The sequence below is a fragment of the Microtus oregoni genome, unplaced genomic scaffold (genome assembly GCF_018167655.1).
Source record: "Microtus oregoni isolate MIOR12 unplaced genomic scaffold, Mior012 000012F_ref0000307, whole genome shotgun sequence".
Taxonomy (NCBI): domain Eukaryota; kingdom Metazoa; phylum Chordata; class Mammalia; order Rodentia; family Cricetidae; genus Microtus; species Microtus oregoni.
Window position 1 is genome coordinate 14,992,721 of NW_024543071.1, and position 25,174 is coordinate 15,017,894.

General features: G+C 42.7%; 1 protein-coding gene across 2 annotated transcripts in view; it reads left to right on the forward strand.

Moving 5' to 3' along the window:
- Armh3 (armadillo like helical domain containing 3) overlaps positions 1 to 25,174 on the forward strand; it is a 190,141-nt gene that overhangs the window by 14,037 nt on the left and 150,930 nt on the right. Inside the window, exons 3-11 of one of the 2 annotated variants that reach the window (XM_041662014.1) lie at positions 3,416 to 3,472; positions 3,578 to 3,724; positions 7,968 to 8,075; positions 14,096 to 14,188; positions 14,847 to 14,921; positions 15,036 to 15,122; positions 22,115 to 22,171; positions 23,553 to 23,596; positions 24,853 to 24,913. In XM_041662014.1, the coding sequence (XP_041517948.1) occupies positions 3,416 to 3,472; positions 3,578 to 3,724; positions 7,968 to 8,075; positions 14,096 to 14,188; positions 14,847 to 14,921; positions 15,036 to 15,122; positions 22,115 to 22,171; positions 23,553 to 23,596; positions 24,853 to 24,913 (729 nt within the window). The remainder of the gene's footprint in view (positions 1 to 3,415; positions 3,473 to 3,577; positions 3,725 to 7,967; positions 8,076 to 14,095; positions 14,189 to 14,846; positions 14,922 to 15,035; positions 15,123 to 22,114; positions 22,172 to 23,552; positions 23,597 to 24,852; positions 24,914 to 25,174) is intronic. The other variant, XM_041662015.1, reaches the window with a different exon arrangement.

Sequence of the window (25,174 nt, forward strand, 5' to 3'; positions counted from 1 at the left end):
ATCTTGGAGTTATAGACAGGTGTGAGCTGCCCTGTTTTTACTGGGAATTAAACCCTGGTCCTGTGGAAGAGCAGTCAGTGCTCTAAACCACTAAGCCATCTCTCCAGCCCCAGTCCAAATAATCTTAATCAGAAATAATCTTATTGGGGCTATAGAGATGGCTCAGTGTGGACTTTTTTTTTTTTGCTGTCCACTCATGTAGACCAGAGTTTGGATCCTCAGCATCCATTTAAAAATCTGGATGGATACAGCAGCCCACCTGTAGTCCTTGGATTACAGGTGCTTAGAGACAGAGACAAGGGCTCTCCTGGGCAAGATGGCCAGCTGGACTAGCCAAATTAGTGATCTCCGTGTAGTAATAAGAGCGGCAGGGCTGCATTCCCAGCACCCCGGCCGCCTGGCTAGCTTATGCCCTGAAATAATTACACGGACACTGTATTCTTTTAATCACTGCTTGGCCCATTTCTATCTAGCCTCTTCTAGGCTAACTCTCACACCTGGACTAGCCCATTTCTAATATTCTATGTAGCACAGCTAGGTGCGCTTACCGGGAAGATTCTAGCCTACGTCTATCCTGGGTCGGAGCTTCCTTGCGTGTGTCTGCCCAGGAGCATGGCATCTCTCCGAGGCGTCTGCTCCCAAGAGGAAAGCTGTCGAGTCTCTGAGCTCACTTCCTCTTCCTCCCAGCATTCTGTTCTGTTTACTCCACCCACCTATGTTCTAAGCTATGAGGCCAAGCAGTTTGTTTATTAACCAGTGAAATCAACAGATTGATATATGACACTCGCACATCATTTCCCTTTTTCTGTTTAAACAAAAAAAGAAGGCTTTAACTTTAACATAGCAAAATATAACAAAACAGTTATCAAGTAAAAGTTACAATAATCTTTATCATAACTAAGGAAAACTATAACTATAACTAACTATTCTTAACTCCATCAAAGACTCCAGAAAGATACAATATTACCTAAGCAAACAAGAAAAAAGCAACTTTTAAAACTCTAGAAATGACAGAGACATCTCGCTGCCTGTACAGTCACCCAAAGTTCCTCTGTACCGTTGGGGCATCCATCTTCGGCCTACAGGCCCATAGTTTCCAGCAGACATTTCCACAAAGCAGGAAATTTCAAAGTCAGTTCAGTCACTATCTGTTGTGTCCTGCAGAATGTCTCATATAATAGAGATTTATGATGATGCTTTGATTATTATAGGTTATTACTATCCTCCCTCCCTTTTTTTCTTTTTTTTTTTTTTGAGACAGGGTTTCTCTGTAGCTTTGGTGCCTGTTCTGGAACTAGCTCTTGAAAACCAAGCTGTCTTTGAACTCACAGAGATCTGCTTGCCTTTGCCTCCTGAGTGCTGGGATTAAAGGCATGTGACACCACCGCCTGGCTGGCCTCAAACTTTTTAGGTAGCTGAGGATGGCCTTGAACTCCTGATCCTTCTGCTTTCAACTTCCAGGTGCTAGTTGAACTATCTTACTGGCCAACATTTTTCTTTTTAAAAAAGGTGTGTGTGTGTTCACAAAGATCAGAAAAGGGAATCATACCTTGGAACTGGAGTTACATGTGGTTGTGTGACACGGGTTTTTTCTGTAGCATTGGATCCTGTCCTGGAACTTGCTCTGTAGACCAGGCTGGCCTCGAACTCACAGAGATGCACCTGCCTCTGCCTCTTGGGTGCTGGGAGTGTGCCACCACCGCCTGACTTGTAAATGGATGATTTTTTTTTGTCCCAACTGCCTGCTTTCAAATACCCAGAGGCTGCTTCCCAAACTGACACAGCACCTTAATGTTATTTATAAATGCTTTGCCAATATCTCAGGCTTATTACTAGGTAGCTCTTACATTTTAAATTAACCATATTACTTATTTATGTTCTGCCACATGGCAGTGCCTATATTAGCGCATTTATCTCCTGCTCCCTCTGTGTCTGGCTGGAGACTCCTGACTCTGTCCTTCTCTTTCCCATCATTCTTGGTTGCCCCACCAATTCTTCATGCCTGGCTACTGGCCAGTCAGTGTTTTTTAAACCAATTTGAGTGACAAATCTTTACGGTGTACAAAAGGATTGTTCTGGGCTGGAAAGATGGCTCAGAGGTTAAGAGCATTGCCTGCTCTTCTAAAGGTCCTGAGTTCAATTCCCAGCAACCACATGGTGGCTCACAACCATCTGTAATCATAATAAATAAATAAATATTAAAAAAAAACAAAAACAAAAGGATTGTTCCACAGCAGTTGTGAGCCACCTGATGTTGGTGCTTGATTAAACCCTGGTCAACTGGAAGAGCAGCAAATGCTTTTAGTTGCTGAGCCTTTCTTTAGTCTCATGACTCATTTTTTTTAAAAGATTTATTTATTTATTTTATATACAGTGTTCTGCCAGCATGTGTGGCTGCATACCAGAAGAGGGCACCAGATCTCATTATTGATGATTGTGAACCACCTTGGGATTGCTGGGAATTGAACTCTGGTCCTCTGGAAGAATAGCCAGTGCTCTTACCCTCTGAGCCATCTCTCTAGCCCCCTTGGCTCATTTTTTATGATCTTATTTTCATTCATTTATTTTTTTTAGCTAATTTAAAGAGTAGTTTTTATGATAGATGTCATATGAAGTTCTTTTTGCACCTTGAATTCTACAATTTCAATTTCAGATATATTTTTTAGAAGATGCATTGTTGTATTCTATCTCAGGTTTCTGGTTGACAGAATAAGTAATTAGACAACTCATTCTCTAGTTATATGGGGTGAGTACAGAGTTATTATGATTTGGATTAGAGATTGATTTTAGCCTTCAAACGTAAACCAAAATATTACTTACAAAGAGAATATACTGATTTTTCTAATATATCTTTGGCACTTTTCCAGATGTATCACTAAACACATCAGTTCTAATCTTGACAAGAAATCTTTGTTGGCTGATAATATCCTCATTAAAAGAAGTTTTAAAAGCAAGGTGGTGGCACACGCCTTTAATCCCAGTACTTGGGAGGCAGGGACAAGTGTATCTCTGTGAGTTGGAGAGCAGCCTGGTCTACAGAGCAAGTTCCAAGACAGGTTCCAAAACTACAGAGAAACCCTGTCTTGAAAACTCCCCAGGAAAAAAAAAAAAGGAAACAGTTTCAAAGTTAAATATGACAGGTAGGCCTGGAGAGGTGGCTCAGAGGTTAGGAGCACTGTCTTCTCTTCCAAAGGTCCTGAGTTCAATTCCCAGCAACCACATGGTTACTCACCACCACTTGTAATGAGATCTGGTTCCCTCTTCTGGCCTGCAGGCATATATGCAGACAGATACTATATATATAATAAATACATCTTTAAAAAATATTTTAAAAAATTGATAGTTAAAGTTGACAATATTTTTGATGCTTTTTGAGGTAGCAATGAAGTTGAACATGCTTGTTTTCTGATTTCAGACGGAAGACCCCAGTAAGTGTAGTCCTCGGTTTTGGGAGGAGCTCTTCCTCATGAAGGTGAGATTGGGTGGCATGTTGGCATTCTCTGGTAAGTAACATTGTCTTACATATTCTCAGTGCTGCACTAAAAGTCTGCTTAGGCCCTTACTGTTCTTTTGGCAGGTGAATTTAGAGTATCTAGAAGGCAAGCTGGAGTCTCTGGATGGTGAAGAGCTAATGAAGATCAAGGACAATATCAACTGTTTATTTCAACACTGTATCCAGGCTCTAGGAGAGGAGCATCCAATCCGAGTTGTCAATGCCTTGCAGGTAGAGGCTGGGAGACTGGGAAGTCCTGTTTAATGGGAACATGGAACTGAAGCTCATCTATTAGATGCTGAGGAACCTAGAATTGCCTTTAGCTGTCAGAGATGGTTTGGTTTTTCATTCCTTTATATTTTTAATTTTTTAAATAAAATATCTGTCATGCTTAGCTATTTTTCTGTTTTATTTAATTTTAAAAAATATTTATTATGGGCTAGAGAGATGGCTCAGTGGTTAAGAGCACTGGCTGCTCTCCTAGAGGACCAGGGTTCAATCCCCAGCATTCACATAACATCTCACAGCTGTCTGTAACTCCTGTTTCAGGGGATCTGATGCCCTCACATAGATACACATGCAGGCAAAACACCAATGCACATAAAGTAAAAATAGATAAATTACACACACACACACACACACACACACACACACACACGAACATATGAACTCTGGCTGCTCTTTCAGAGGACCTGGATTCAATTCCCAGCACTCATATGTCTGTTCACAGTCCTAGGGGATCCAGTCAATGCCTTCTTCTGGCCTTTGTGGACAGGTGGCATGCATGTGGTGCACAGACATACATGCACATAAAACACCCATACACATAAAATGGGAAGCATTAATCTAATTAATCTTTATCAATAAAAAATCGGGAGTTAGATATTGGGGCAAGTACCCAAAAGGTCAGAGAAGCAGGAAGCAGCCACTAGTCGCCTCCTACCTCTTTCGTTTCTCCACCCTTAAAGAGCTGAGATCCTCTCTCCACCCTGCCTTAGTACTTCCTGTCTCCTCTCTGTCTACTGTCTTCCAAACCTCTATGGTTAATTTTGGTTAGCCCCCCTCTGACTCCAAACAAGCTTTTTTGTCAGAACATAATCAAAATATCACACAACAAAAATGAATTAAAAATAATTAAAACATTTATTACTATTACTTTAAGTCATGTGTCTTTGTGTTGCGTGGGTACAGGTATCTGTGGAAACCAAAAGAGGGTATGGAATCCTCTGGTGCTAGAATCACCAATGGTTGTGAGTCACCCAGCATGGGTACTGGGACTCAAACTTGGGTCCTCTGGAAGAACAGCAGGTACTCTTAACCACTAAGCTATCTTTGCAGTCTAATTTAAATGTTTTTCTGTTTTCTTTTAGATTGTTTTTTTGATACAGGATTTTTCTGTAGCTTTGGAGCCTGCCCTGGAACTTACTCTGTAGACCAGCCTGGCCTCAAACTCACAGAGATTCTCCTGCCTCTGCCTACCAAGTGCTAGGATTAAAGGCATGTGCACCACTACCTGGCTTAGTTTGGTTTTATGTGTGTATGTTTGAAGTATGTATGTATGTGTTTGTGTGTGTGGAGGCCAGAGATGGAAACTGGGTGTCTTTTCCAATTACTTTGTACCTTGTTGTTGTTATTATTATTATGCTTTGGTTTTTTGAAAGAGGGTTTCTTGTCTAATCTTGACTGTTCTAGAACTCTTTCTGTAGACCAGACTGTCCTCAAACTCTCAGAGATCCACCTGACTCTGCCTCTGGAATTCTGGGATTAAAGGCATGCACCACCACCAACCAGCTGTTATTTTTATTTTTTAATTTTAAAGAAGTACTTACTGGGGGACTCTAGAGATGGCTTAACAGTTAATAACAATTGTTGTTTCTGTAGAGAACCTAGGTTTAGTTCTTAGCGTTCACTTGGCAGCTAACAGCTATCTGTCACTCCAGTTCCAAAGGAGCCAGTACCATTTTCTGGCTTCCTTACATGGTAGTTTCATAGTTATACATGCAGGCAAAACATCCATACACATAAACTGAAAAAATAAATCTCTGAAGATTTTATTATGGGGCTAGGTGTGGTGGTGTACACTTTAAATCCCAGCACTTTTGAGATAGAGGCAGGTGGATTTCTGTGAGTTGGAGGTCTGCCTGATCTTTATAGCGAGTTCCAGGCCAGTCAGAGCTACATGGCGAGATCCTATCTCAAAACCAACAAAAGTATAATAAAACAAACAAAAAACTGTATTTCCCGTGTATAGTGCTTGTGGGAGGGGAGCATACATGACCCAGTGCTCACAGAGACTAAAGAACAGCTGTGTGAAGTTGCCTGTTTGCTTCCACCTCCGTGTGGCTCCAGTTGGTGGCGTTTTACTCTTGGCTTTTTGGGGAGCCCAACTCCCAACTTTCAGATAAATAACACATGGAGGCTTATTCTTAGTTAGGAATGCCTGGCCTTAGCTTGGCTTGTTTCTTGCCAGCTTTTCTTTCTTTCTTTTTTTTTTTTTTTTTTGGGTTTTTCGAGACAGGGTTTCTCTGTGGCTTTGGAGCCTGTCCTGGAACTAGCTCTTGTAGACCAGGCTGGCCTCGAACTCACAGAGATCTGCCTGCCTCTACCTCCCGAGTGAATGCTGGGATTAAAGGCGTGCGCCACCATCGCCCGGCCTTGCCAGCTTTTCTTAACTTTAAATTTTCCCATGTACCTTTTGCCTCTGGGCCTTTTCCTTTTCTTACTTCTGTGTATCTTACTTTCACCCTTACTCTGACTGGCCAGGTGACTGGGTGACTAGCCACTAGCGCCCTCCTTTTCTTGTTCTCTCGTTGTTCCTCCTCTTCCTCGTTTCCTCGTTTCTCCTTTATCCTCTCTGCCTGCCAGTCCCTCCTATCCTTGCTCCTACCTCACTATTGGCCATTCAGCTCTTTATTAGGACCATCAGGTGTTTTAGACAGTTTAGTGATATTTCATTTGTATTTTAATAAATAAAGCTTGCCTTAAGTTCAGAGAGTAAAACAGCTGCACTGATCAGCCTTCCAGACCAGGCAGTGGTGACACACACCTTTAATCCCAGTAGCCACATTAGTTTGCCATAGAAACCAGTTGGTAGTGATGCATGCCTTTAATCCCAGAACTAGAGAGGAATATAAAATGGGAGGAATCAGCTCTCCCACACAGTCTCATTCTGAGATTCCTGGAGGCAGGATCGCCATTTTGGGCTGAGGTAGAGGTAAAAGCCAGTAACTGGCTGTTTTGCTTTTCTGATCTTCAGGTTGAACCCAAGTTTCTGTCTCTGAATTTTTATTAATCGTAGTACTACAAGACAGGCAGAGAATCACAGCTTCACAGAGTTAAACAAATGCAGCATTAATAAAAGTCACACACTTTAAAACAATATTACCCAGCAGTTCCAGGGATCAAACTTGGGTCCCCATGCTTGCAGAGCAAGCCCTGAGCCATCTCTCTAGCTCTTTACTTTTCTTCTTCTCCAGAGGAGGAAGTGACATGTCTTCCTTTATTACTGTCTTTCTTATTCCCTGGACACAGGGTCACTGAACCTGGAGCTCACCATGTCTGGCTAGGCTGGAGGCCAGCGAGCCCAGCAGTCCTCGTGTGTGTGTGTGTGTGTGTGTGTGTGTGTGTGTGTGCGCGCACGTGCGTGTGTGCATGCTCATGTCTCAGGCTCCTGTGGAGTCAGAGAACACCTTGAAGGGGTCGGTTCCTTTGTCAGACCTGGCAGCAAGTACTTTTACCTGCTGAGCTAGTTCTCTGACTCTGATATTGAACTTCTGATTCTTCTGCCTCCTTCTCTCCAGTGCTGGGATTGCAGGTGTGCTGCTGTTTCTCAGTTTCTGGATTTTTTTTTATTTTTATTTTTTATCTATTATGTATAATTTATTTATTTATTTATTTATTTATTTATTTATTTATTTATTATGTATACAATATTCTGTCTGTATGCCTGAAGGCCAGAAGAGGGCGCCAGACCTCTTTACAGATGGTTGTGAGCCACCATGTGGTTGCTGGGAATTGAACTCAGGACCTTTGGAAGAGCAGGCAATGCTCTTAACTACTGAGCCATCTCTCCAGCCCCCATGGATTTTTTTTTTTTTTTGAGACAGGGTTTCTCTGTAGTTTTTTGGATTTTTTTAAAAATTTATTTTATTATTTTATGTTTATTGGTGTGAGGGTCAGATGTCCTAGAACTGGAGTTACAGGCAGTTGTGAGCTGCCATGTCGGTGCTGGGAATTGAACTCAGGACCTCTGGAAGAGCAGCCAGTGCTCTTAATCGCTGAGCCATATCTCCAGCCCAGTTTCTGGATTTTCATGTTAACATTGAAGCTGTTTTCAAACTCAGAGCAGCAGAAATTGAAGGTCAGCCAGCCTTGTCAAGACTTAGTTCTGAAGTTGCAGGAGGAAGCTGCAGATTTAGTGTACTCGTAGTGTGGAGACTTTCTCTCTAGAAAAATTGTTTTCCCATCTCTGCAGACCTTGTGTGCACTAATTCGAGGAGTCCACCAGAAGAATAAGTCTACATCTGGATTTGACATTATCAACATGCTGATGGGCTTTGACAAAGCGGAGCTGTGCATGAAGGTGAGGCAGAAATGTGTATGTGGCTCTGAATAGTTCTTTTTTTTTTATGATTTTTATGATTTATGACTTTTTATGATTTATTTTTATTTTATGTGCATTGGTGTTTTGTCTACGTGTGTATCCATATGAGGGTGTTGAATCCCCTGGAACTGGAGTTACAGCTGGGACTTGAACCCAGGACCTCTGGAAGATCCATCTCTCCAGCCCCTGAATAGCTTATCTCTTGACTGCCGTTGGTGATGCTTCCTGTAGACAGACATACTAGAAGATTTGGAGTCAGATTTTGGCTTTCTGAGACTGGATTTCTCTGTGTAACAGTTAGCCCTGGGTATCCTGGAACTGGCTTTATAGATCAGGCTGGCCTTGAACTTACAGAGATTCATCTGCCTTTGCCTCCTGAGTGTTGGGTTTAAAGACATGAACTACCACCATCCAGATTTTTATGACATTTATGAACTTAGATAAAATATGTAAAGCTACAAGATCAGCTATTGCCGGGTGATGGTGGCACACGCTATTAATCCCAGCACTCGGGAGGCAGAGGCAGGCGGATCTCTGTGAGTTCGAGACCAGCCTGGTCTACAGAGCTAGTTCCAGGACAGGCTCCAAAGCCACAGAGAGACCCTGTCTCGAAAAACAAACAAACAAACAACAACAAAAAAAACCCCAGCTATTTTGTGGTTCTAGGAACAAAGGCATGCTGTTCTGCACGGAAGGCAAGTCCTCTGCTGCCCACAATCCTTGTGTGCTTTTGGCTCTTTGACAGACTCTTAGTAGCTGAGACTGACTTCAGACTTAAATTACAGAGGATAAGACTTTTTAAAAACTATTTGTTATAGTTTTTAAAGGTTTATTTTATGTGTATAGATGTTTTTCCTGCGTATATGTCTGTGTACTTCATGTGTGCGCGATGACTGAGAGGTACGACGAGGGTATCGGATCCTTTGGAATTGGAGTTTCAAACGGTTGCCAGCCTGATGTGGGTGCTGGAAACTGATCATGGCTCATCTATAAGAGCAATAAATGTTTTTGAGCACTAAGCTGTCTTTTCAGCCTGTTTGTCTATCTCTCTCAAGTTAAAAAAAATCCCATTAAGTTTAATTTAAAGAAAACAACCGGGGGGGAGGGGCTGGAGAGATGGCTCAGCGGTTAAGAGCAGTGATTGCTCTTCCAGAGGTCTTGAGTTCAATTCCCAGCAACAGCATGGTGGCTTACAACCATCTGTATTGAGATCTGGTGCCCTCTTCTGACCTGCAGGCATATATGTGGACAGAACACTGTATACACAATAAATAAATAAATATTAAAAAAAAAAAGAAAACAACCAGGACAACTGCACAGTGAGAAAATTGACTCCTGAGGAAGAGCTGTGGTGATGGCACTGGAGGTCAGGAAGGCACAGTGCGCTTGAGCTTAAGACGGTGTGATTACAGATGCATTCATTTAAGAGGGGCAGTCCTCTGACCACTGGAGAAGAATGTGTGTGTGTATGTATAATGTGTGTGAGTGCCTACATGCTATGGTGCACGTGTATAAGTCAGAGTTAGAATCAGGTCTGCGGGCTTATATGGTAAGCATCTTTACCTGCTGAGCCATCTTGCTGGCTTTCCTCATGTCATTTGTTACTTACCAAAATGTGTGCAGAATGCCCGGACCGTGGTGGTGCACTCCTTTAAGCCCAACACTTGGGAGGCAGAGGCAGGCAGATATTTGTGAGTTCAAGACCAGCCTAGTCTACAGAGTGAGTTCTAGGACAGACAAGACTACCCAGAGAAACCCAGTCTCAAGAAACCAAAACCAAACCAAACCAAACCAAACCAAAAAAGCTAACCAAACAACAACAATAAAACAAAAAGGTATGCAGATATCTTTCTTTGTATGTCTTGTACCTGGGAAGAGGCAATTAATTATACAAAGTTCCTGATTTCTACACAGGATAAATTCTTTGTTTCAGCCAACTGTCAATGGACAGGCAATTGAAATGACACAATCTCTCTGGGAAAGAACATTAGAGTATTCTATTTTGTGATATATGTATTTCTTCATATGTCTTCATCAGTTTCTGTAGTAGTCTGAGTTTCTTACATCTCTAAGCATAAGTTTGCATTCTGCTCTGGAGCTCTTGATCACAGCTCGTGTTCACATAAATTTTTTTTCACTTAGACTGTTTCTCCTCTTCCTCTCATCCCTCCTCCCCTACTGGGGATCCAGCATGGTGTATGTTAGATAGGGCTCTAACACTAAGGCACTATCACTATCTTTTTATTAGAACACTCTTGTAATTCATGTATTGTGTAGTTGATTCTTAAACTGAACAAACATAACCACTTTTAATTAAAAAAACAGTTTAATTGCCTCCCAGAAGAAAAAAATCATTATCCTTTTGAATGCTGGAATTATAGACATATATCTGCTTTATATTCGGGTTTGAACCCAGGGCCTTATGAAAGCTAGGCAAGCACACTATCATTGAACTACACTCTCAGCCCCTTTTCATGGACCTTTGATCATTCTAAAATCTACCTTGTGTCCCTTTCCTTTTCCTCCTCCTCAAAAAATTGTGTGTGTGTATGTGTGTGTGTGTGTGTGTGTGTGTGCGTGTGTGCGTGCGTGATTGTGATATGCATGTGTTTGTGGAAGGAATACATGTGGAGGCCAGAGCTCAACAGTGGAACCCCTACATGAGATAGTACCACCAAGCTATACTCCCACGGTTCACGCACACCCTCCTACTGGGCAAGACTACTCCACATGGGCCAGCTGTGACTTCCCCTGGCTCTTTAAACTTGGTGTAGTGACTCCAGTTCCAATAAATGTCAAATCATCTCTTGTGTACTAATATTAAAACAGTATCTTATTTCTTCCACTCCATTAAAAAAAATGGTGGGATTCTGTCTTTAGAAATAAGAGTAAGAGGGCTGGAGAGATGGCTCAGAGGTTAAGAGCATTGCCTGCTCTTCCGAAGGTCCTGAGTTCAATTCCCAGCAACCACATGGTGGCTCACAACCATCTGTAATGAGGCCTCTTCTGGCGTACATGCAGACAGAATATTGTGTACATAATAAATAAATATTTAAAAAAAAAGAAATAAGAGTAAGAAAACCTGCGCTTTGATGAGACTTACAAGGTGTAGATTTCTGTGCAGACCAGACATGTAACTGAACAAGACGCACACCTTAGTGAGCAGCCATCAGGATCCCTCAATGTACTGGAACTGGGACAATACCAGGGATCAGCTTTCTGAACAATAACTAGAAGAAGGTCCGAATGAAGGAAAATATCCGTCAGGTTCTAACAGGACCTAATGTTCCTTTGACTATAACACAGTACTGGCAAGGCAGAGAACCACAGTGTGCGCTGCGGTGTTTCTCCCTGGAGAATGTCTTCATGACCAAAAGCAATTTGGGGGTGGGGAGGGTTTATTTCATCTTACAGTTCACAATCCATCATTCAGGGAAGTCAGGGCAGGAGCCTGGAAGCAGGGACTGAAGCAGAGGCGTTGAAGTACTGCTTTCTGGCTTGCTCCTCATGGTTTCCTCAGCCTGCTTTCTTATAGCATCCGAGACCAATAGTCCAGAGGTGGCACTGTCTGTAGCGAGCTAGATCATTCTTTGCCGGCTCTGTTGCTTCATCCCTGCCCATCTATTTCACCTTTGCTGTCCTGCCCATTTCTCTATCCCCTCTATCCTGGACTCTTCAGCACTCATTCAATCTTCCTTTATGTTCCTCTGTGCTTCTTTCTCTGTAATAGCTTACTGTCTTTCAGACACAATCCTGGACCCCTGGCCTCCTCAACACATGAAAACTTTTTACAGACAAAGTTACATTGTTGGCTTGTGTTCCTATGGGTAGGCTTGGCTTATTTGGATCAAAGGTTTTGCTTTGTAATAGCTGGCAGGGTAGTTTTCTAGCAGACAGGAGATCACAGAAACATACTTTCTGGTACTTCCTCGGGGGTGAAATGTCTTCTTTGAATTTTGGTGGAGAAAGAAGGGCACTTCTTCAAGATCTTCCTCTGTAAAGTAAGCCAAGATCTCAGGCCTCTCCAACACTGCATGTCTTCTATCAGGTTCCACCTTATTTCTCTGAGACAAGGTTTTTCACTGAGCCTTGGAGCTCTAGACTGGCTGGTCCACAGACCCCAGGGTCTTCTTGTCTTTACTTTCCTAGTGCTGGGATTATAGGCGTGTACCACTGTGCTCAGCTATAGTTTTCTAGTTTGTGTGTGTGTGTGTGTGTGTGTTGAGGTCAAGAGTAGATGTTAGGAGTCTTGTTATTAATTTATTATCAAAAAGCTTTATAACTTTTTATTTTTTGTGTGTGTTCACATAGCATAGGTTGGAGGCCAGAAGACTTGAAATTACTTTCTTTTGTCTTTCTTTTAAACTAAAATTGTGAAAGTTTCAAGGTCTTACTTTGAAAGATGCTCACATGTTTAATTTAACTGAAACATCTTGATTTATTTATTTATTTATTTATTTATTTTTAGTTTATCGAGACAGGGTTTCTCTGTAGCTTTGGAGCCTGTTCTGGCACTAGCTCTTGTAGACCAGGCTGGCCTCGAACTCACAGAGATCCGCCTGCCTTTGCTTCCCGAATGCTGGGATTAAAGACGTGCGCCACCACCGCCCGGCTTCTTGTCTTATTTTTGTAGGGTCTTTCTATTTTGTAGTCCTGGCTGTTCTAGAACTCACTGAGTCGATATGTGTTTTAGGCTGGCCTCAAACTCACAGAGATCCTCCTTCCCCTGCCTTCCAGTGCTGGAATTAAAGGCATACGTCACTACATCCAACCGAAACATTTTATTTTGAATCTTCATTTTGAAATTCCATCATGCTGAATCCTTAAGTCTGTTGGTTTTTTTTTTTTTTTTTTTTTTTTCCAAGACAGGTTTCTCTGTGGTTTTGGAGCTTGTCCTGGAACTAGCTCTTATAGACCAGGCTGGCCTTGAACTCCTCCCGCCTCTGGCTCCAGAGTGCTGGGATTAAAGGCATGCACCACCACCGCCTGGCATGTGTGAGGTTTTTTTTTTTTTTTTTCTCCTTCATGCAAGTACTCATACCATGTACCTACCTGGTGCCCTCAGAGTCTAGAAGAGGGCTTGCATGCCTGGAACTGGAGTTATAGATGGCTTTGAACTACGATATGGGTCCTGGGAACTAAAAAATCCAGGTGTTCTGAAAAAACAAGTACTCTTAACCACTGAGCCATTTTTTAGCTTTGAACTTTTTTTAAAAAAAGATTGATTTATTTATTATGTGTACAACATTCTGCCTCCGTGTATGCCTGCAGGCCAGAAGAGGGCACCAGATCTCACTGTAGATGGCTGTGAGCTACCATGTAGTTGCCGGAAATTGAACTCAGGACCTCTGGAAGAGCAACCAGTGCTCTTAACCTCTGAACCATCTCTTCAGCCCCCTAGCCTTGAATTTTTTCCCTTCACTTAATCTAGAATATTCTTTTCCTTCTTCCCTCTGTCATAGTTGGAAGGTTTTTACCTTTTCTTAGTTTATGTCTAAAAGCTATTTTTTTTTTTAGTGCAAGCATCAAATTCCAATTACATTGTCAATTGAAGTTGATCCTGATGAACCCAGCTAGCTTTGTTGGATTGCTCAGATGGCCATTGATTCCCAGTAGTGAATTTGATGTGTCTCTCACTGGTCCAGTGTGCCTACATGATGATGCACTTTCTTTGACAAATACTGAAACTCATGTGTAGTTATTAAACCATTAGGTTTCCCTTTTCAAACTACTTCATTCTTTTGATCTTAAGGTTTATTTGTGTGTAAAGCTTCCAACATTCATGTAGTACAGGAGTAAATACCCCATTGTTCTCTGTGGTTGTTCTAAAGCATTGTCTCCAAGTAGCTAGACTTTGAAGTCTTTTTTGATCTTGCATGGCCTGGACTAGGGAAATGATACAGTTGATTCACAGTTATTCACTTTATCCTGCAGAACATAACAGCACAAGGTCTAAGTGTTACTTGGTGTGCCTTAATGTTTATGGTTCTTTTTCCCAGAACTTGATGGAGAGTTTGGATTCACTACTTTGTGCAGAAGGTTCCGAAAGTCTGAAGAGTTTATGCCTGAAACTTCTTCTTTGCTTAGTGACTGTAAGTGACCCCCATATGTTTGTCAAGGGTGTTAATCACAGCAGAGTCAAACCTAGTTGAGTTTCTTCCCAAAGGAAAAAGAGAAATTCTTTACTGGGATATTATATCATTCCCTTTGGTCTGAACATATAGAGGGAAGTTAGTTGTATGGAATTAGGCTTTTGGGGAATTAACCATTGAGCAGCTACTGGCATTTTTAACCTGCAGGTTATATGATATTATCTTATCACTTTATTTTTTATTTTACTTAAACATTTTAAAACTAATTTTTAGTTCGTGTGTGTCCCTTCCATACAAAAAGTCATGTTGGTCAGAAGACAGATTTCCGGAGTTGGGTCTCTTCTTCCACCATATGGGTTCCAGGGTGAAGCTCAGGTCATCAGGCTTGGTGGCAAGGGCCTTAACCTGCTGAGCCATCTCCAGTTGATACCTGTCATGTTGGCAGGGATATTCCAGGAGAACTACCATCTTTTGGATTGTCTGACTTTTCGTTTTCATTGGGTCTCTCTTGAAAATGGTTCTGGGAATTCTGAATCTTGGGATATTTTTGTTTGCTCTTTGCTTTGACATTTCTGTCACTTAGATGCTAGGGTAGTAGATACACATGAGATGTCAGGTGCGTGGTACAGACCTTCACAAGTGTTTCTATTGCATTCAGGTTACAGACAACATCAGTCAGAACACTATCCTGGAATATGTAATGATCAACAGTATATTTGAAGCGATTCTACAGGTAGGCCAGCTTTCTGATGCCTTTCTCTTATAGATGCTCTTCACATTTTCAGTCCGCCTTCCATGGAACCAGGACTTAGCACTTAGGCGTTATGTACTGTGCTTCTTGTTACAGATACTGTCCCATCCCCCAAGTCGTAGAGAGCATGGGTATGATGCTGTAGTCCTCTTGGCTTTGCTGGTCAACTACAGAAAATACGAGGTACGTGGGTCCCTAGTGTGCAGTTGTTATTTCCGTAGTCATCTTGCTGGACACAGCAGCCATTTTATAAGACCGCTGAACATAGAAGACGGGCTCTTGGTGAACTGGGTTTTTGCTACTATACCTGGCTTTTATCTCCTGAGTGGTGGCATTTATGGGCATTTACTACTATGCCTGACTTTTACCTAGGAGTATTGTTTTTCATTTTTTGTTTTTGAGACAGTCTTACTGCATATCCTTGGCTATCCTGGAACTCACATAGACCTTCCTGTTTCCGCTGAGTGCTAGGATTAGAGTAATTGCTACCATGCTCAACCCCCTAGGAACTTTTTTTTTTCCCCAGACAGGTTTTTCTGTTACCCACAACTGTTCTAGAGACCAAGCTGGCATGGAACTCATAGAAATCTGCTTGCCTCTGTCTTTCCAGTGCGCCATCAACACCTGGCAGGAACTTTTTAAAAATCAAAAAGGGTTTGGATTATTAACTCTAGTTATATTACACTGAATCAGAATTTGTGGGAGAGGAACTGATCATTTATTTTTTAAAAGATCCCTAACTGAACCTATGTAAGATTGCTCATGCCTGTAATCTCAGCACCTTGCAGGCTGAGACAGAGGCTTGCCACAAATTCAAGGACAGCTGTGCTACATGGTAAATTCTGGGCCAGCTTGGGGTACAAAGTAACATCCTATCTCAAAACAAACAAACAAACAAGCAAACAGACAAACCCAGTCAAGCAAAATGATAAACCAGAATTAGAAATCGCAGTCCTACTGCATCTGCTTTGGAAGATTATTTTACATGTATGTGTGTGTGTGACTGAGTACATATATATATGTAGCATGTGCATGCAGTTACCCTTAAAGGCCAGAAGAGGGCACCGGATTCCCCTGGAACTGGGGACATGACATGGATGCTGAGAACTGAACCAGGGTCTTCTGCAAGAACAGCAAGTACTTTTAATCACTAAACCATTTCTCTAGTTCCAATATATATATATTTTTAAATAGGATACTGCTATGTAGCCCTGACTAGCCTAGAATTCAGTATGTAGAGTGGGCTGGTCTGGAAGTCGTGCCTCTCTAGTGTGCCCTCCCTGTGCCTGACTCCGTTCTGTGATCTGCAGGCCTGTGTGACTATTTCTGGCAAGACTTGTTTTATGCATCTTATCACTGTTGGTCTAAGAGCTCTCTGGCTCTTTTGTTCGTTTTGTTTTGTTTTATTTATTTATTTATTTATTTATTTATTTTTTTGAGATAGGATTTCTCTGTGTAACAGTCCCAGCTGTCCTGGAACTTGCTTTGTAGACCAGGCTGGCCTTGAACTCACAGATATCCCCCTGCTTCAGCCTCCTGAGGGTTGGAATTAAAGGCTTGGGCCACCACCACTCAACTGAGCTCCTGATTTTAATGAAGATTTTAGTTGAAGATATTACTCTATCTTTAACAATACTGGAGGTCACTCCCACCGCCACCCTCCCTTTCCCACTGACCTCAAAGTTTTGGCAGTCCTACTTCAAGGTCCATTCGCGGCCTGCATTAGTGTATAGTATCACACCTGACTGTAATTTTAGTTAGAAGCCAGGGTCCCATGCAGCCCAGGCTGGCTTTGAACTAGTTTTCCTGCTTTTGCCTTCCCAGTACATCACTGTGCCCCACCACCCACTTCTCTTTCCCTCCCCTCAATACAGAGTTTCATCTTATAGCTCAGGGTGGCCCCAAATCTGTGGTGAGCCATGCCTCATTCTCCCAAGTGTTGGGTTATAAGTGTATGCCACCATGCCCAGCTAGGTTCTTGGTTTTCATTTTTGAAATGAAAAGCAGAACCCAGAGAATGGTGCGTGTGCCTTACTCCTCTCAGAAGGCAAAATGCATAGGAATGGGGGGAGGTTGCTCAGGGAAGACCGGGATCCTCAGGGACTCCCTGGAGGAGGAGGAAGCAGCAGGTAAGTCCTGGATACTAAGAACGACTCTCTGAAGTTAGTGCTGTGCTAGGGGAACTTTCTTCACTAATAAGCGGCAGGACTCTGAGAACATATGGTCGCTGCTTAGCTTTCTGGACAAGTCAGTGAAGAGTATGCCAGCTGGTGACATGATTTAGGTTTTTTTTTTTTTTTTTAAGTGTTTCTTCTTTCCTTCCTTTTTTCTTTACTTTTTTTTTTTTTTGGTCAGGACTTTGTTATTTAGGCCACAGGCTTGGCTGTCCTCATACTGCTGTGTAGCCTGAGCTGGCTTCTAGCTTTCAGGAGTCTTCCTGCCTCAGCCTCCCAGGTACTGTTACCACAGGCCTGTGTCATAACGTCTGCATCACTGGGTGATTTTATTCAGACAGACTGATGGACAACTTGTTGTAATGAGGAGAGGCTGTGAGAAGGGGGTACTCTGGAGAGTCTGGGGTCTGTGCAACAACCTTGATGTGGAGGAGTTGATAATGGGGTGTAGATCTACAAATAAACATGTAATTTATCTCCAATACCTGTTTTTACTGGCAGTCTGGAGGTGCTGACATGGTAGCCATTATGATCTCTGTCATGTGTAAAAGCCTCTGGGGCCTTAGTACAAGAGTAAGAAAAATAGCTGAGGAAAAATGCTGAGGAAAGCTAAAGAAGTTGAGTTCCATGTGACAGGAACACGCCGTCGTCCCTAGTGAGTACTTCACTGCTTTCTGGTGGATACAGCCATTCTGAGGCCGTGGATTGGCTGGCTTTTCTAAGTGCAAAGTGAACCCTGGCTCAGCCCAGTAGGGCCCTGAAATGTCAGCCTGAAAAATGGGACACACCCTAAGACTGGAGAAAATTGTATTTCTGGAGTGAGGGATGCATCTTTGTTGTGTCAGAAACCTCAGAAGAACTGGTGGACATGCTTTCTCTGGGATTTGCAGCTTTGGATATAAGTTGCTCACTAGATGCCATTAAAGAAGCCCGATTCCAGGGGAGCAGGAAGTCTTTGACAAGAGCATGAGGAATTCCAAGAGAGCAGAGCTAAACTAAGAGCCAGTGAAGTTTTATACAAGCCACTAGGAGAAGGGGTGCTGGGGAGGATGTTTTAGCTGCTACAGCAGTCTGTCCTGTTCCCTTAAGGCAAGCTGTGAATCTCTCTAGGAAGGAGTAAAGATGTCAGAGACTAGTTACCCAGGTACAAAATAAGTAAAGATCTAGGTGGTGGAGGAACACACCTTTAGTTCCAGCACTAAGAAGCAGAGGCAGGTGGATCTCTGAGTTCAAGGCCACACTGGTCTACAAAATGAGTTCCAGGACAGTCAGGCAGCCAGGGCCACACAGTGTGAGACCCTGTCTTGAAAACCAAATAAATAAATAAATAAAAAGCTCTGGTACACACCTTTAATCCTAGCACTCGGGGTGGTAAAGCAGGTGCAGTTCTGCCTGGTCCTGCCGCTGTTACGTCTCAAACACAGAGAGGTTTATATTAATTATAAACTGTTTGGCCTATTAGCTCAGGATTATTATTAACTAACTAACTAACTCTCTCTCTCTTTTTTTTTTTTTTTGTTTTTCAAGACAGGGTTTTTCTGTAGCTTTGGAGCCTTTCCTAGAACTAGCTCTTGTAGACCAGGCTGGTCTTGAACTCACAGAGATCCGCCTGCCTCTGCCTCCTGAGTGTTGTGATTAAAGGTGTGCACCACCACCGCCCAGCCCTCATTAACTAACTCTTACAACTTAAATTAACCCATAATCTTATCTATATTTAGCCACATGGCTTGGTACCTCTTCTCAGTATAGCATTTTCTTCTTTCCTCTCTGTCTGGGTGGTGACTGCAGACAGAGCCTTTCCTCTTCCCAGAATTCTAGTGTGGTCACCCCACCTATACTTCCTGCCTGGCTACTGGCCAATCAGTGTTTTATTAAAACCAATACAAGTGACAAGTCTTTACAGGGTACAAGAGCATTATCCCGCAGCAGAGTTCTAACTTGGTCTACAGAGCACATTCCAAGGATGACAGCCAGGGCTAACACAGAGAAACTCTGACCCAAAAAAACAAATTAAATCAAATAAAAAGAAAACCAAAAAGAAATAAGGAAAGGATAGCATGTTGAAATAAGAGCAGCGGGGCTGCGTCCCTGGCACCCGGCCGCCCCCACGGCTAGCTTTACCCGAAATAATTACACGGAAACTGTATTTTTTTAAACACTGCTTGGCCCATTTCTATCTAGCCTCTTCTTGGCTAACTCTCGCACCTGGACTAGCCCATTTCTAGTGTAGCCCACGAGGTGGCTTACCAAGGAGATTCTAGCCTACGTCCATCCTGGGTCGGAGCTTCATCGTGTGTGTCTGCCCGGGAGCGGGCAGCATGGCGTCTCTGCTCCAGAGAACAGAGCTGTCAGTCTGAGCTCACTTCCTCTTCCTCCCAGCTTTCTGTTCTGTTTACTCCGCCCACCTATGTTCTAAGCCATGAGCCCAAGCAATTTGTTTATTACTTAACCAATGAAATCAACAGATTGATATATAACACTCCCACATCAATAGCATGTATAATTCTTGCTCATTTTAATGATGCATTCTATTTTAGAGACAAACAATGAAAAGAGACAGGTAAAACTTAGAAAGTTAGAACCCCAAAATTTAAGAACAATTAAAGAAGTAACTGCAAGTATACTTAGTGGTAAAGTACTTGTTGAGTTTGAATTCTGTCTTGTGGATGAGAAGTAGATTGCTTCCGGTTTCGGAACAACCAGCATGCTGGGGTGCTAGGATGCCAGGATATAGTGTGGGGCAATTAGAATTGTTTGTGTGTGTGTGTGGCTTTCGAGATAGGATTTTTCTGTAATAGTTCTGGCTGTCCTGGCTTCTGTTTTGTAGACCAGGCTGGCTACAGCTCACAGAGAAGCCTCTGCCTCACAAGTGCTGGGATTAAAGGCGTGCACCACCACTGTTTGAGATAATGATCTAAAACCCATCTTTTGCTCTGAGCCTCTTGTTTCGCTAAATTAAAAAACCAAATCACACTTATTTGCAAGCTTTTCCTTCCTTCCTTCCTTCTTTCCTTCCTTTTTTCTTCCTTCTTTGCTTCCTTCTTTTCTTTTCCTTCCTTCCTCCCTCCCCCCTCCCTCTCTCTTTCATTCCTTGTTTTTTTTTTGTTTTGTTTTTGTTTTTGTTTTTGTTTTTGTTTTCCTTGCTCCCTTTTTCCTAAAGAGCTTTCCTGGGCTAGGGAGATGGCATAGCTGGTTAAGCACTTGTGCATAAACATGGTGGGTCTGAATGCAGTCACAGCTTTCTTGTCAGAAGGTGACATGGTGGCACACACTTGTAACCCCAGTTTGGAGCAGCTTTGCCTAGTTGGCAAGCCTCACGTCCCAGGTCCCAGTGAGAAACCCAGCCAGAAGGCAAGGTGAATGATTCCTGAGGAATGATAGCGGAAGATGGCATCTGGGCTTCACATGCATGCTCACACCTCTGTGCATATATGGTAGTAACATGGTCACGCAAAGTAACAGAGCTTCTCCGGTGTGTTCGATGTCATAATTTGTGTATTGTGTCATAATTAATAAGGGGAATCAAAGCATAAATCTTCCTGTTTATGTTGGTATCTTGAGGATCCTGACTGTCACCTCACAGTGTTGTTTTGGGAAGGTGAGTGACTAATACTTAGAAAAATAATGTCAAAAAAAATGTGCTTTGGCCAGGTAGTGGTGCATGCCTTTAATTTTTACTCTCAGGAGGCAGAGGGATAGGCAGAGGTAGAGGCAAGCAGATCTCTGTAAGTTAGCGGTCAGCCTGGTTTATGTAGTAAGATGTGGGGAGGCCAAGGCTACATAGTGAGGCCCTGTCTCAAAAACAAAACAAGCACACTTTGCTTTTTTTAATGTTGCTGTTAACATGGTAACATCTCTAGGTCAGCCATCTGCTGATTTTCTTTTTCAAGGATCCACCTGCATCAGATCTTGCCTGACAGTCTGTAGCATAATAAAATAATAATAATAATAATGTAAAACATAATAAACATTTGGGTTGTTAAGAGAACAAAACTTTCATTTTTTGTCCCCAGTTGACTTGAAAGATGTGCTTTGAAACTTGAATGAGGTCTGTGTGAGGTATTAGCTTTTCAGTTTTGGTTTCAGGTTTCTTGAGTTTTCTTGGTAGCTGTAAACACTGCCAGCCTGAATACTTTTGTTACAAGCCCTCCTTGGGTTGGAATTAGTGCTGGATCCTCAGGAGAACTTTCCTCACATCCTGTGGATGGGATGCTTTTAAGGTGAGCAGGTCATTGACTCTCATCCCACTTTTAAGAAGTAGTCGTTTAAATATGTGCCCAGCTGAGACGGGGTCTGGAAAAGCTCCAGTCATCTTCCAGTGCAGTAAGTGATGGGACCGTCATCAAATCCCAGTGTCCTGAGCAGATTGTTGCTTGGGTAATAACATCCTTTTCTGCAGTACCCCCTGCAGTGTTATTTGGGTATCAGATCTCCATAAATGGCCTCTCTGACTGTTAAGCAGCTGCCACTTCCCACCCCTGAGGTGGCTTTGTTTTCCGGGTGGGTGAATCAGTCCTTGGATGTAGTTTTGAAATGGTTAGAGAGCCTTTGGGATGAGCGTGTAAGTTAGCAACTTACAAATATGTGTCTTAAGGGAAAGAAGGTTTTATTTCTCTCAAAAGACCACTATCCCTACGGACTCATAGGACAGGACAAATTGAGTTTTTCAGAGTATTCACTTTTTAGAAGAAGGAAAAACAGGAGAGGTAAATGAACATAAACATGAGCTAATTCAACGTCGAGGAAAATGTAGGTAGAGTAGAACTGACATTTGTGTGTGTGTGCAGACATGCACACATGTGCACTTGACAGATACCCATGTGAGATGAGAGAGTCACTGGAAATAGGGGCTGTCAGCAGGCAAGATGCCTTGGGTTTGGATGTTGGGAGCATCGCTATGGAAATAGGGCTTGCAGAAGCATTTTGTTATCCCTTTCTTAATCAGCTAACAGCCTTTCTCAGCTTGGTGGCACTCACCTTCACTCTTCTCTCTTCCTGCAGTCGGTGAACCCTTATATCGTGAAGCTGTCCATTGTGGATGATGAAGCTACGCTGAATGTGAGTCTCTGGGTTCTTGAGCTTTTGGTGTTATATCACTTGCCTTATTTTCAGTGGACTCTAAGAAGAGAGAAGCTGCTGGGTGGTGGTGGCGCACGCCTTTAATCCCAGCACTGGGGAGTCAGAGGCAGGAGGATTTCTGTGAGTCTAAGGCCAGCCTGATCTACAGAGTGAGTTCCAGGACAGCTAGAAACATTACACAGAAAAACCCTGTCTCAAAACAACAACAACAAAAACAAGAGAGAGAAGCTGGGGTAGTGGTGCTTGTAATGGAAACTGGTCAGAAAGTTCAGGTTAAGAGCTGTCCTGTGGTACTAGTGCGGCCTGTCTCAGAAGAAAAAGGTCTGGGGATAGAACTTACAAATTTTGGGTTCAATTTCCAGTGCACAATAAACAGATAAAAAATGAATCCGAAGCTTATTGGTGGTGGTGCACACCTTTAATCCCAGCACTGGGAAGTCAGAGGCAGGTGGATCTCTGTGAGTTTGAGGTCAGTCTGGTCTACAGAGTTCCAGGACAGCCAGGGCTACACAGAGAAACCTTCTCTCCAGAGAAACAAACAAACAACCCCCCCCCCCAAAAAAAAAATCCCAGAAAGCAGAGTACTTTATCATGAGTTTGGTTTTTGTTTTTCGAGTCCCACTGTGTAGTCCAAGCTGGCCTTAAATTCCTAGTCCTCCTGTTCCAGCCTCTTTAGTGCTGGGATTACCAGTGTATGGCCTCCTGTGGCACCATATGTGTTGCCTGGTGTCTGAAAAGACCAGAAGGTGGCATCAGATTTCCTGGAACTGGAGTTAGAATGGTTTGAGCCTCCTTGTGTTTGCTGGGAACTAAACCTGTGCAGTAAGTGCTCCTTATCACCATGCCACCTCTCCAGCCCTGAACTTCCTGTGTGCAGAAAAGGCTTGATACTACTCATAGCCTGACTCTAGGAAGCTGAAACATTAAGGATGATGTATATCTGCTATATGTGTCCCGAAAATTTTGCAAAGGGACTTCTGCTTTCTGACTTTAGGGAGAAAAGGATGACCAGTATTTGGCTTTCTCTCCTTATCCTCTAATTTTGTTGTTGTTGTTTTTTGAGATAGGGTTTCTCTGTGTAATAGTCCTAGCTGTTTTATAGTTTGCTATGTAGACCAGGCTGGCCTTGGATTCATAGAGATTCAACTGCCTCTGCCTCCCAAGTGCTGGGAGGCCTGTGCCATCCGTCCCCCCACCCCAGCAGAATTTCTGTTCTTGAAGGCAGCTTTCTGGTGGAGCTTCCTGGGTATAGACTTTAGGGTTTATGTTCTCCCTGGCTGAGCTGTAGCTGAGCTGTAGCAATGCCACCAGCACCTTGGGCTCCTTGCTTGTTTCAACTGTGCTGTGTTTTCTCTTCCAGGGAATGGGGCTTGTGATCACTCAGGCTTTGTCTGAGTACAATAGGTGAGTCTACTTCTCCGCAGGGAAAAGGCTGTTTCTCTTGAACTGGGAGAGTAGGGAAGAGGTTCATTAGAATTCGTAGATAAAAATTCCTAGCCTATCCCAAAGCATAGTTAGAGGTCTGGCTAGAGGTCTGGCGCATGCACATGCACCTGCTCAGCCTGCTGGTATCCGTGGGGCTTTGTTTCCTATCTGGGAAAAGCTGCCCTCAAGTTAATGCCCACCTTTAGTTTAAACAATTAGGCACATTCTCTTTCAGCCTTGGTGTTTGTTACAGAGCATTTCATTAGCTCTTTAGCTACAGAGCAGGCTTTCCTTTTTGTTCAGTGAGCCTCATAAGTACCATTTTCCATGTAAGAAAGCTCGTGAAAACTACTTTAAAACTCGTTTTGTTGTTGTCTGTTTGTTTTTGAGACAAGGTTTCTTTGTTTAGCCCTGGCTGTGCTGAAAATTGCTCTGAAGACCAGACCAGGGTAACCTCAAACCTTGAGATCCACCTGTCTTTTTTTAATGAGTGTTGGGATTAAAGGTGTGTACCACCAAGCCTGACTAAAATTCTTTAAAAGAATAGAAAAGAGAAAGCATATTGAGTTAGGTCTTATTTAACAGATTTGCAAATGTTTCTTTCTTCCCCTGGGGATTGAACCCAGGGCCTTATGCAAGCTCAGAATAACCTCTATTACTGAGTTACACTCATGAACCAACTGTTTCTTTTTCATTAGTGGTTCAACTTCCTAAAGTCCTTGTTTAGTCTCTTAAATTGATTCTTGCTTTTCTTCATCCCATGGAAGGGGAAGGATTTGGCATTCCATGAATGGAAACCAGAAATCTGTAATCCCCCTAAGGGCCAGCCGGTATGTCCCTTCTCCACAAATGTTTTAGCTCTTCAACTTTCTTTCTCCTTCAAACAAACAAGGTTTTCACTGTCACAGCCTGAAAGAATTTTCACTGCCACACTTTTCAAGCAATCATCTGTTTGGGAAATAACTAGATCAGCCATATGCTAGAGGAATTTCACACTTTGCAGCTTGCTTTCTAAGTCTCTCCCAAAGTAGCCAGGCATTTTGGTACACACTCCCTCCAGAGCAGATGGGTGCTCTCAGCTTGCGGGGGACTGCCGTGGCTAGAGCGTCATCATGCTTTAGTTCTGGAGTCAGACGTTCTGAGAGTACGCTGCCCTGATTACCTAGAATGTCAGGGTTGAATATATACTTGGTAAAAAAAAAATCCTGAAGTTTAATTTGGCTATTTTTTTTTAGGCAGTATAAAGACAAGGAAGAAGAACACCAGAGTGGTTTTTTCTCTGCTTTAACAAATATGGTAAGTTCTACTTGTGCTTTTTCTCTTCCTGTTGAGAAGTACAGGAAGCCTTCAGGGGTAGGCATATTTAGGCTCAGGTTGGATATGTTTGAAATAATGGTAGCTGGGACTGCAAGGCCAATTTTTTTGTTATATAGAGAGGCTCTGTCTCAAACAAAGCGGAAACAACAACAAAAGAATTGACCTTGTAGTCCTAGCTACTTGGTAAGATGAGGAGAATTACTTTAACCTACATATGCAAGACCAACTTTGGCAACATAG